This window comes from Nyctibius grandis, chromosome 28, assembly GCF_013368605.1.
Source record: "Nyctibius grandis isolate bNycGra1 chromosome 28, bNycGra1.pri, whole genome shotgun sequence".
Lineage (NCBI taxonomy): Eukaryota > Metazoa > Chordata > Aves > Nyctibiiformes > Nyctibiidae > Nyctibius > Nyctibius grandis.
In genome coordinates this window covers 1182732-1194763 of record NC_090685.1, presented here as the reverse complement: position 1 = coordinate 1194763, position 12032 = coordinate 1182732, and the positions used below count along the sequence as shown (strand labels likewise).

At 53.6% G+C, this 12032-nt stretch overlaps 1 protein-coding gene across 1 annotated transcript in view; it reads left to right on the top strand.

Annotated features, from left to right (window-relative positions):
* The first annotated feature begins 1267 nt into the window (after positions 1-1267).
* LOC137674311 (rho GTPase-activating protein 39-like) overlaps positions 1268-12032 on the top strand; it is a 56606-nt gene continuing 45841 nt past the window's right edge. Inside the window, exon 1 of the mRNA XM_068419569.1 lies at positions 1268-1370. Coding sequence (XP_068275670.1) covers positions 1360-1370 — 11 coding nt within the window. The 5' untranslated portion in view covers positions 1268-1359. The remainder of the gene's footprint in view (positions 1371-12032) is intronic.

Below are 12032 nucleotides of genomic sequence, written 5' to 3'. Positions count from 1 at the left end.
GCAGCTCAACCCCCAGGATCTGCCTCTGCATGGGGTTGTTCCTGTTCTGGAATGACAGGACCCTGCACGGAATTCGTTGGGAGCAGTGCCACATTGCAGCAGTCCCTGAGATAACAGGGGCTCTGCCGTGCCACCGTGCCAAGTGACACACTCCAACCTGGTGCTGACAGAAGCTGACCTAGCGGGGTTGACCTTTAGTGCACGGCTTGTTTATTCCGTGCTGGTGGAGGAGCAGGGCTCTGCCTTTTCCTGAGGCCTCTGAACCGCTGTTCGTGCACTGATGGTTGATCCCTGCGTGTGCGGGGGACACACCTGGTCTTCCTTCCAGACTGCTATATGCTCAGGACACAGACGAACGCAGAAAGTCCCCAGAATCTGCCCAGACAAAATTGCCGGGGCAAAACAGAGGGCACGTCTGGGCGAACCCAGATGCGTGGCAGCCTCAGACCACGGGCTGACCCAAGGCTCGTCATCCCCGCTGTGACCTCCCTGGGGCTGCCCAGCACCCAGCATAGATGAAGACATTTTCCTCTCTCGGTGCTCCAGGCTGGTTCAAGCCCCGCTTTCCATCCAGGCTCTTGGAGGGTGTCAGGGGTAACGGAGGGCAGAGCGGGGCCGCTACAGCCCCGTGCACTCCAGGGGCGGCTGCCTCTTTGGACACCCCCCGCCAGCCCCGGGCGCAGCAGGAGGCACTGTCGGGGTCACCCATCGCGGGGACAAACGGTTCACCGGGGCAGCTGTGACCCAGGGGCAAGCACAGGCTGCATGTGGGACCTGCACGACCGATGGTCTCCAGGCGGCCTCGTGCCCCCAAAGCACAAGGGGGGCAGGTGTGTGACCTGTCTGCGCTCCCGGGAGCACCACGCCACCCGTGGCCGACGGGACGGCTCCTCCGCTGGCCACGGTCTCCCTCACAGACCCGGTCACGGCAGCTGGCCGTCGCCATTGACCTGTGGCTCAAATAATGCTGCAGCTTCTCCAAAACTGGGGTCCCGGCTCCGCTCCTCGTTTCCACCCCTCGGGCAGGGGCAGGGCCGGGCCGGGCCGGGCAGGGGCTGGGGCTGGGGGCAGGGCTGGGCAGGAGCCCCGCGGCGCCGGGGGCTCGGCAGGGCCCCGGAGCGGCCGCCGCCGCCGCCGCCAGGGGCTGCCCTCGGCCCGCGGGCCCCGCCGCCGCCCGCCCCGCCCCTCCCGGCCCGTCCCGGCCGCCCCCAGCAGAGGGACCCGGGGAGCGGCCGGGGGTCCCGGCGGCCGGGCCGGGCCGGGCCGGGCCGCGCCGCCCCCCGGGCGGGGCCGGGGTCGGGTTTCACATCCTGCCCCGCTCGCGGGCAGAGCGGGCGGCGCGGCGGAGCGGAGCGGGCCATGGCGGAGGGGTGAGTGCGGCCGCCGCGCACCTGTTGAGGCGGGCGGGGGGCGCCGCCGCCGCCGCCGCCCCCTGGGGCCTGCCGGGCCGGCGCGGGGAGCGGGCCGGGGCTGGGGGGCACCCGTTCCGGAGCGCGGCCGGGCGAGCCGCGGGCCCCGGCGGGCAGGTGAGGGGCGGCCGGGCCGGGCCCTGTGGCGGCGGCGGGGCCAGGCCGAGCCGGGCGGCCAACTTGTGCGAGGAGCTGCTCTCCCGCAGCCGCTCCCCGGGCCGCCTCCCGCCTGGCCGGGCCTGTCCGCGGGGGGCCCCCCGCGCCCGCCCGGCTCCACAGAGCGCTCCCCGCCAGGCCCGGCTCCCCGCCAGGCCCGGCCCCGCGGGGCACGCCGGCCGCTGCCAGGGCCGGGCTGTCCGCAGCCCCGCGGCGGGGCGGGTGGCCCCGAGTTTGGCTGAGCCGGGCTGGCTCGACCCTGAGCCCGAGCCCCCCGTCCTGCGTGGGCCCTGGGGGTCCGGCCGAGCGGCAGCATCGCCCTCCCCGGGGACGGCGGCCGGGCTCTGCCGGGCGCCCTCGCACCTCCGAAGGCGAGCAGTTAATCAGGGGCACCTCATGATTTCGGACCAGGCTCGCAGGCTCCGGGGTGGGTTGCACATGTAGTCCCTTACTTAGAAGGACGAACACAGCTACAAAATGACAATGTTTTCCTGGTCAAGCACAGGAATGGCTGTTGCACTTGCTTTGCTGGAGGGCAATGACCCGGAGAGCGTTCACTCCTCACCGGGGAGCGGGCAGGGAGCCGGGATCACCTGTTGGCAGTGAAAATGGAGGGCCAGGTAGCCAGGCCAATTTCCCAGGCTGCATCCTGCTTCCGACAGACGCGGGTGGATTTTATGGCTCCTCTGAATAACTCCATTCAGGGAGAATTCCTCCTGGTCGCTCTGCGCCTTGGCTTGTCGTCCAGAAGTGGTTGAATTAAGTTTGGCTCCACTGGGAGGAAGGTACAGAGCCTGGCAGAAGCGCTGTCCTCCCCGCCGCTGATGCCAGTTGCTGTTGTGCTGTTTTGCCAGCATTTTTTTTTGTCCCAGATGAAAAGCTTGGAACGATTTAACATTCCTGTGAGCGCGGCTCTCCCTAGGGGCACCAGATTTCAGCTGGCTTCTCACATTCTCTTTGGGGGAGAGGAGGGAGGGCTGTGCTGGTGTTTTGCCTGGTACCTTGGTGACAGTGCAAGGTGTTTAGAATATTTTGTTATTTCTCATGTGTTTGAAGTTGTTTTGGTTTTGTTTTTTTTTTTTTTCTTCTGCATCTTCTCCAGCAGAACGCAGTTTGAGTTAGTCTGTAGTAAGGAGTGTCTGGGGAAGGGATAGCAAACCCCCTTGAGAGTGGATATGGAATGTCAGAATTCATCCAGAGCAAAGTGATCAGCGCAGCAGCAACTCGTAGCAGCTGCTTCTACCTCCTCGCTTGTGACAGCCAAGGGCACTCGGTGCTCAGGGCTCGAGGTTGCAGGTTGCTCACTTCAGGGGATAGACTGGAAAACCTGACAAAGCCCTTTAGATTTGGGGCTATCGTTCCACCAGCTAGTGCAGGGGAGTACAGGGCTTCTTGTGCTGGATTTCAGCATGATTTTTCCAGCGTCTCCCCCCCGACTATCTCTGGCGCTTTTGGAGTTCGGTGTTTGCCAGGTTGATGAAACAGCTCTTTCCTATCAGTTGGATGGAGGCTGTTTGGAGTGATGCTGAGATCACAGTGGATTATAGGAATGCAGATTTTGAAGCCAGGTTTTTGGTCTGATAGCTCACATGCATTCTGTATTCAGAACAGGTTTGCTTAGCTGAAACAGATGTCTTGGCCGTAGCTGGGAGCCCATAAGCTACCAGGAGATCTGAGTGTACTGGCCTGGTGCTTTTTTGTAACCAAGAGAATTTTGTGGTTGTCCGTGTGATGCAAAAGGCTGCTTTCAGTTACTGGCTCCACAGCTGAAAACCTCTTGCACGTTTAATGTCCCAACAAGACGTGCAGGATCTGGTTCACTGAACGCTGCCCTGCTTTAGGGGCACAAAAGGCAAATGCCCCCATTCAACTGATTTACTTCATCTCTAGAAAAATGTCGTGTGCTGTGGTGCACAGATGAAAGGGGGAGAGACTGAGACTCCTGTAGTGAACTGCCTAGTGGGTAAGAAAATCGTGCAGATTTCAGTGTATTTGTGTCTGAGCTTTGAGGCATTTTTTTAATCAATTTTGCCATTCTTTTGGGGTTGGCTTCATAGGATCGGGGCAACTGCCTGTTGGCAACCAGGTAAAGTTTTGTAAACCAGGAAACAGGTTTTGTTTTTTTCCCCGTAGAGCCATGGAAGAAGAACTGTTAGCATCATTGAGGGAAGGACTGTAAGATCCAAATCAGCTTTAATGGAATTGCTTCTGTAATTAGAGATAATGAAGCATAAGCTGCCATAGGATTCTGGATTTTTGGCCCATGAGGGTGGTGTTTTTGTTTTTTTTTTTTCTTTTTCCCCTTGCAGTGCAGTTCAATAAATATTGATACTCGTGAACCCTTTCTTTGACGTTGCAAAAGGATCTATTGTATCTATATTTCATGATAGGTGAATGCATTAGTAAGAATATTACTTGGTTGCCATTTTACCTATGGAGAAGAAAGCTTTTCCGTTTGGACTTGCCGTTTTAGTAGCATGTTTTTGGCTGTTTGAATTAAAAAGCCTCAGGACGTGAGCAGAGGGAGATCTTCCAGCCTGTGCCAGAAGGAGTGGGGATGGCTGAAGTCCTGAGGGCCCTTGTTCGGTGGGAAACCTGCTGCTGGCTGGACATTTTAATTTGATTAATACAAAATATAAAAGATTCACCTGATTTTATGTTCTGATTACGATGAAGACTCAATTTTGTTATTGAATCTCAGTATCTTGAGTATGAGTTTGTTGCATATAATTAATTCAGAGTAATTCAGGCTTTAATTTGTCTTTGCCTGAATACTAGTTGCTGTGTTTTTTCGGAAGCTTCAATGCAGGAATGAGTGAAAACTTCCACACTTCGTTAGCCTGCCCTGGAGCTGTTGCTGGAGTCCTTGTGTCTGAACTCAGCCATAGCTTTACAGCAGAGAGGTCTTCTGGTTTTGGCAGGGCATCTGAACCTCCTGCTGTTATTCAGTGCAGAGCCCCCCACATCCTCTGCACTGGGTCCATGTGCCCTGTTCTGGTTTACCCTCTTCTTAATTGAAGGAAGGCCATGGGTAAATGTCCTCTCTGTAGGCAGCTGTGACCACAGGACGAGCTTCTGCTCCCAGCAGGTTGTCCCGCTCTCGTCTGCTGGGTGAGCCTATTCCTGGATGAGCATTGTGGTGACTCACTTCACAGTGAATGAGCTGGGGTGGAGAAGGGCTCTGTTTGCTCTCTGACATCATGGAGCTAAGTGCAGGTGGGAGACGTTACCGGGAGCCTGACCTCTGCCACGCACTCCCCTGCTCCTCAATGTGCTGCTGGAGATGACGGTGAGCTTACCAGGGCAGTTTCCTATGGATGAAATGGTTTAAGGGTGAAAGACCAACTAGCTCTAAGTGAAACCAGGAGTGTGTTTTTGCTCCAGTAGCTCTGCTGGCAGAGGCAGAAGAGGAGCAATAAGCTGTGGAGGGCAAGGCAGTCATCTTGTCCACCATTGCTGCTGCATCCTTTTTAAGCTGCTCCCATCAGCAGGCCCAGCATGGCCTGGAGCTGGCTCCTGAGGTGGGGTCGTGCCTTCAGTTACAGTGTTCGACTCTGTGCAGATAAAGCCTCGTCCTTGGGAAACACCTTCAGACACTCCAGAGTCTTCTGATGGAAACTAATCAGAAGTTCAAAGGAAAGCAGCAGCGTTTCCTCCTTCCCTGTGGTCTCCTTTCCCAGTGTTTCCATTCCTGTCCTACTCCCCAAGTGGCTTTCTCAGTGGATGATGCAATTAGGAGGAGATGCTTGTAAGCTTTCAGCAAATAAATACGTCAGAATTTGAAATGCTCTGTTTAGGCTCCAGCAGTCCTTCCCAGGTGGAGCGCAATTATTTGTGCCTTGTTGTGACATGTATACACTCGTGTTCCTTTAAAAAGCCCTCCGGGCAGATTCAGGTAGTGAAGTGCCTCTTATTTGTAATAAAAATAAATTCCAGAGCAGACACTGGGATTTGCGTTTGGATGGATTCACAGAGGGTTTCTGAGCTCTGCTGTCGTTACTCACACGTTTGATGTGAATTCCTGCCCTTGTCAAGGTGCGCAGAAAGGCAGTTCCCCCGTAGGACAGACGGCTTTAATGATCAAGCCATTTCTTGCACTTTTTAGTAGCTCAGTCATGAGTGTCCGCTGAAGCAAGCTGTCTGATTGGTTTTATACTTTTCACGGGGAAGAGTAGCTTCTGCTTTGGGCAGTTTCTTAAAGCAGTCAGTTTTTGGAGCGGTAGGAAAGTATAAACTGAAGCAGCCGACAAAAGGTCCATCTGGCTCGTACATCTGGAACAAGGCACTGTAGGTCAAGAGAAAATTTTTTTGCACTTGGTCTTTGCCTCATGGGAGAATGGAAAAAATACCATTATTTGGGATATATTCTCTTGTCCTAATTACTGTTCCAAGTGTTTGAGGTTACTGATGTAAGGAGTAAGTGTTTTATATTTCCAGCTGAATATTGACCAGCGAATTCCAGTGTAACGTGTCAACCATCCTCTGTCTACTCTCCCAAGCTTTTTTCTTTGTGTGTTGCCAGCTGCCATTTTTTGGTTATGCAATGCATGGAGCCAAAAGAGGTTTGGGAAGCTTGTAATGAGGATGCTGAAGATCCAGATTGCTTGTTTGCAGCGAAGCCTGGGAGATGGAAAGGAGTCCGTGATCCCCAGGGGAGCATTGGTACAGCTTGTGTAGCAGCTCAAGGAGTCGAGGCGTGTCTGGCCTCCCACAGTTATGTGCTTCAGGTGAAAAGAAGGTTGGACAGGATGAACTTTAGAAAATTCCACCTGAAAAAAACAAGCTGAAAGACCAAAGCACTGGAAGTGCTGAGATTAGTTTTTTCAGGCTTTTTTGTCTTTTCGGACTTAAGGTTTTGTATGAAATTCCACTGAGGGCTTTATGCTGCGGAGCGCTGGGGAACTTCTGAAATAGAGAGGACTGAATAAAATTATTCATTGGCATCTTTGTCAGCCACCAGAGGCAAATAGAAGGCTGGTTCTACACAGAGGATGTATTTTCTTACCCCTCTCGTATTCTGCTTGTGCCCAGCTCCCCGAGCCAAGCTCTCACCACACTTTGCCTTCCTCGATGGAAACTGCTCTGACGTGGGGTGGAACGAAGACGACAGCCAGCGCCTCGTGCTCTCCGGGTTTGCTGCGTGTTCCTGTTTCAGCCTGGAGCAGAGCAGTCCTGGGCCCCTCTAAACCGACCTTTTTCTTAGCCACAGGGTTTATGATCTACCAAAACCAAACAAGCCAAGTGTGCGGGGGGGGGAAACCCCAAACCTGCGCTGGGCTCGTGTGTGTGTAACTTGGCAGGTGTGGGATGCTGCCATGAGGCACTTTGCTTTGGCAGATGGGGCTGTTTCCTACCTGGGCAAACAAGGTTGCTGCTTTCTGGCTGGAAACCTGTTACAGAGGCAGCAAAGACTCAGTGTAGTGGGATTTTGTGTCATCTTGGACGTCACGAAGCAGTGGCCCAGGGCCAGGTGCGCTGTAGCAGGGATAACTTCTTTGTTCTGTAATCTGGCTTTTCTGTTTGGTTTTGCTTGTGTTTATTTTTTTCCCCAGAAGGGTGACAAAGAGGCTTACTGTCTCCATCACCAGTGATACCAAGAAAAGCCCTGCACAATGCTGCCCAACAAGTTGGGACCGAGCTCAGCAAAGCCCTTTTAACCACACAGAGTTGAGCTGCCTTGTTTTTTTCTGACTCTGAGGCAGTGCAATGTCTTGCACGTGGGTTTTCATGTGTAGCAGCAGCCAGGGCCCAGTTTGGGAGGTGGGTGAATTGGCGTAAAATATTTTCAGTAACAAAGTGAAGTCAGAGAAAAGTTATCATAGGAGACTTCATAGCTGAATAATTAAATACAGACCCAGGGGATGCCGTGGGTGAGCAGTGCTGTGTAGTGTTGCCTGGAAAGGTGCCCCTCCAGCTGTGGCCAGGCTGGGCGGTGGGTGTTGGCTGCAGTTGTCGGTGCCTCTGCACTGGCTGCTGGGCCCTCGGGGTGACTGGCTCAGTTTTATTGTCAGGACCCCGACCTGTTCCAGCCAACTGGTCCTGGCCACCCCAGCTGCTCCAGCGCCTGGTCCTCACCCCGCTCCTACTCTCCCTGCGTGCTCCCCCATGCAACCTTATCTACTCCAGGCTTGTCCCCGTGTGCTTTTGGTGCTGTGTGGGAAGTAGCAAGTGCAGAGCTGTTTCCAGACACGGGGTGAGCTGCGGGTGGTCACACACTGTAATCCAGGCTCTGAGTCTCCCTTACATGTGTTTAAACAGTCACTCAAGGTCCAGCTGTTAGTTTCAACAAGTTCAGTTTGTTGTAAAACTGTAAATGCCATATTTGCTCCTCTTCTGGTCCGGCGACTGTTTCCTCCTTGTGTATATTGTAGTTCTTTGATAGTCCTTTGATAGCTACAGATATCCAGCTATGTACCAGCCACACTGTCTAGCTCTTCTTTGCTCCCTAGCTACAGTAATTAGGCTTGGGATTTTTTTATTAGGCCTTCCAAGCGTTGCTCTAAGCCATGGTAAGAGGAGAAGCTCCAAGTGTTTTATGAATTGTTGGTGATGAATCAACATCAAGTGAGGCAAAGAGAGATGGCGAAAGGGCTGGGAGCTGAGGTGCAGAGCCTGGAGCGCAGCCGGCATGAGAACCGCTTAAGGTATGCCTAAGAACAAATCCTGAGCATGTTGTAATGTGGAGGTACATTTTCTTAGCAATTTATACCATCGTGATACAATGGATGGTCTGGCTGGGATATGACTGAGTTGCATTTAGTCGGTACAGTAAAATGAGCGTGAAGCAAGTAGTGCTGGGGATTGGAGGGCAGCTGCGTTGGTGCTGCCCCTGGGCTCTCGCCTGCAGTCCTGTGTTAGAGCACAAATGGCAGAAGAGTTGCAGTTTTGACTTGGAAGCTCCTTAGAAAGCTTGCCCTGAAATAAGCTACTTTAATTTTCATGAAATCAGTTTTAAAATCGCTGAAAATGAGGGTGAAAAGCGACTGCTCTGGTCCTGTCTGTACTGTGGGTTTAGGAGCTGCTGAGGAAATGCCTGGTGAGTAGGTGGCGGTCTGATAGCTCGACCTAAACTTATTAAAGCTGTAATTTGAAATTAGTCTAAAACACGGGCTTGAGGTTCTGGAGACTGAAGGCTTTTCCAAAGCAGAAGTCTGTTTTGGGGTGGCAATAAGCATAAAATATAAGAAAGACAGTGATGATCTTCTGGGGGTGAAGCTGTGCACTGCCACCCTCATTTCTTCTGGCCCTGGGTCCCATCACCAGAATGGTTGCTGGGGATGCACTGTGGGGAAGGAGCGTGGGGGGGACGTGGAGGGGACCCCTCCTTCCAACTTGCTGCGTTGTTGGATCTGCTCCACTTCCAGGGTACCATGGTGTCACCCAGTTCACTCTCCCATGGTCCGCAGGGCCGGCTTTGGAGGCTGGGCTGCAGGGGCAGAGCTCCCTTGGGTGGGGGACACTTACTTGGGTTGCTCTTGTGGAAACAGGGAGGGCTGGATGAGTCTGGCAAAGGGGGAGAAGTTGATGATTTCGGCCTCTCTGGCTCCCCATAACTCTTCCCCGGCAAGGCGGGCGATGGCAGAGTCCCCCATCGGCCACCCAGCGCCGCCTCTAACGGCTGAGCACTTGTGTGCTTCAACGTTAGTTGGTGTTGGAGGGATGAAATCACTCGCTTTTGTCTCCCTTTGGATAGGGAAAGCCGCTGCTGAGCTGCGAGAGCTGTCTGTGTGTGGGGGAGGAGAAGTTTTTCAGTAACCCAGCGTGTTCGGTGCAAGGCGTGCTTGCTGCGGGGCTAGAGGGGAATGTCGTCTTGGGCTACTTTCTCTGTTCGCCCTGCTGTCTCTGGAGCGTGAGGAGAAGACTGCAGGTGGAAAGGCGTGGACAGCGTGGTGATCACCAAATAGCTCGGTGGAACAACAAGGAGTTCAGCTCATAATGTAAAAACGGGCGGCTTCCAGGGGCTGCTGTGCTCGTTCCTGGATGGGTGCTGGGCTGTGCTCGGGGTGTTTGGGGTTTGGGCTGCATCCTGCACCGGAGGCTCTTTGGGGAAGAGCGCAGTTTCCTATTTGGGAGCGTCTCCTGATACCATGTACATCTTGTACTCTGGGCGCTGAAATAAAATAGCCCCCGCAGCTGGCGGTGGCGGCTCCCGGACCACAGCCCCTGGGAAGGGCACGCTGCGGGCCCGTGGCGCGGGCAGGGCAGGGCGTGCGGTTCGTTCCTGTTACCTCGCTCAAACCTCTGCTCTTCGCAGCAGTGGCCATTTCTTCACGTGAATGTGTGGGGATGGTCAGAGAACAGGCAGATTTATCATAGGGCTGCCAGCGGTGCTGCTTTCTTGCCCCCTGCTTCCCACCCTGACCTGGGTTAAACCCGGAGTTTCTGTGGACTGCAGAGCGGATTTGGGGGGCTTTACATGAATTAACAATATTCCCCTGAAATTACCATTTTGGGGCTGTTACCTGTGGTAGGAACTCGTGCTGCTTTGCCTTTAGGGCTGTAGCTGTAAACCCTCCTAACGGTGCGGCTGTTTCCCCTGGGAAAGGTCAGTGCCATCCATGAGCATGAGCAGCGTTAATGGTGGGATGTGTCTGTGCTGGAGCTTGGGCTGCTCTGTTGGTCCTCGTGGAACGTGGCCTTTCGTTAGGACAGGCAGCACACGGGGCCATGGACAAAGAGCAATGTCAGTGCAGCTGGCTGTGGAAATCGGGTGCTGCTGGGGGTTGTTCAGCACCTTTCCGGGGCGCAGCCCTGTTGTGGCAGAGCCTTCCGTGCTGCTCAAGAGGCAGGAGAGTATCAGGGTGCATCTCTTTCAACTTCACACCTGCTAAGCTGTGACAGGAGACGTGAAGAAGAGTAATGAACAGCTGGGAGATGCAAGCCCTCGTTTTTCTTGTGCTTCAGGCAAAAACTGATCGGTGAATTTTTTATCTTTTAATTTAAAACCTGTTGCTGACTGAACCTGTTTTGCAGTTCGTTAGCAATTGGGCCCTGCCTCTTGTCTCCAGCAGGACCCTGGCAGGAGCTGTGTGGGCCTTGACCTTGGCAGCAGCTCTGTGTGCTCGGCAGTGCTGAAACAAGGGAGGAGGTCCCAGCTGTGGCTGCTCCCGGGAAGGGGACGCTGCCATGGGGCGCTGCTCTCCTGGGGTCTTGGCTGCCCGTTGATGTGGCCCTGTATTCCCCCAGGAGCCTTGACCCCTCGGCCTCTCATCTGGCGGGTGCCTCAGGAGGTGCTTTGGTCAAGTAACGTGTTTCCAGCTGGAAGCACATCTCGGTTTTGGCATCTTGAAACTGGGAGTGAGCAGTTACCTGTGAAGACTCAGTACGTGTGTGCCAAGGCACAGTCATGATAACTCCGAGCCTGTGGTTACGATGGGCTCTTTATGTCTGGCAGCATTAACACAGTTAACGAGACGTAATGTCTGCCCTGCTGGAGAGCTGGTGTTTACTTCGGGTGTGCTCAGAAGGGGCTGTCTGTTGGCGTCGTGCAAGAGCCCTCATGCTTCTCTGCTTTGCATGGCTCTGTCCCTCCACTGAAGAGGAGCTGATAGGACTGGAGCTGGTATGGAAGTTATTTGGTGATGACATTGGTGGCTCAGAAGGAACAGATACCTCCACCAAGAAAAGATCAAAGACTTTTTTTTTTTTTTTCCTTTAAAGGGAAGACAGAAAACAAAAGGAAATGTGCAGGGGAAAGGCTGGTGGAGTGAGAAGGGTGTTGGTCAAAAAGGGGAAGCTATATCCATACAAGATGACCAAAAAAAGTACATATTTCAGTAGATTATATGTAAAATCAAAATAAGGCAAGCCAGAATAAGACTTCAGAAGAGTGAATTTGGCAAAATACGATTAATTTTCAAATGCGTCATAAACCTTTTGGAGACAGGCAGCAGAAGAGATCAAGGTGTGAGAGGCGTGGAAGATAAAGCCATCACAGAAAAATCCAAACCATTTTTTGGCCATCTTGACTCCTGTGGAGGAGTTTTTTGGCTTTGCAAACTACAAGCTCGCTTCAAAAGAGCTGTCTGAGAAGTTGTCTCACACTGAATGTCAGTAGAAATAGCTTTAGAGCAAACAGAGGAACTGATAAGAAACTGTAGGGAACAGATAGCGTTTACTCAAGAGTGCCACAGGATCTTAAATCTGAAATTGCTCAGATACTTTTGTGTGTGTCCTGTTGCTTAAGTGCCTTTGGTATCGCAGAAATTGATGATGGCAAATGCGATGGCATTTTTTAAAAGAGAAGGATCTTGGGAAAATCGGGGAGGTACACGAGGTGGCTCAATATCTGCGCCGGGTGTGCTGCTAGGGAAGGGCTGTAGAGAGGATCCTGGGGACCACAGGCTGGTGGGTCTGACCTCTGTGCCTGGGCCTCTGCGATGAAGAACAAGGTCACTGAAGGCATGGCCAAGCACGGCTGCTTGGAAAAGAGTTGGCTAATGTAAAGGCAAGCCCTACCTCACGGAC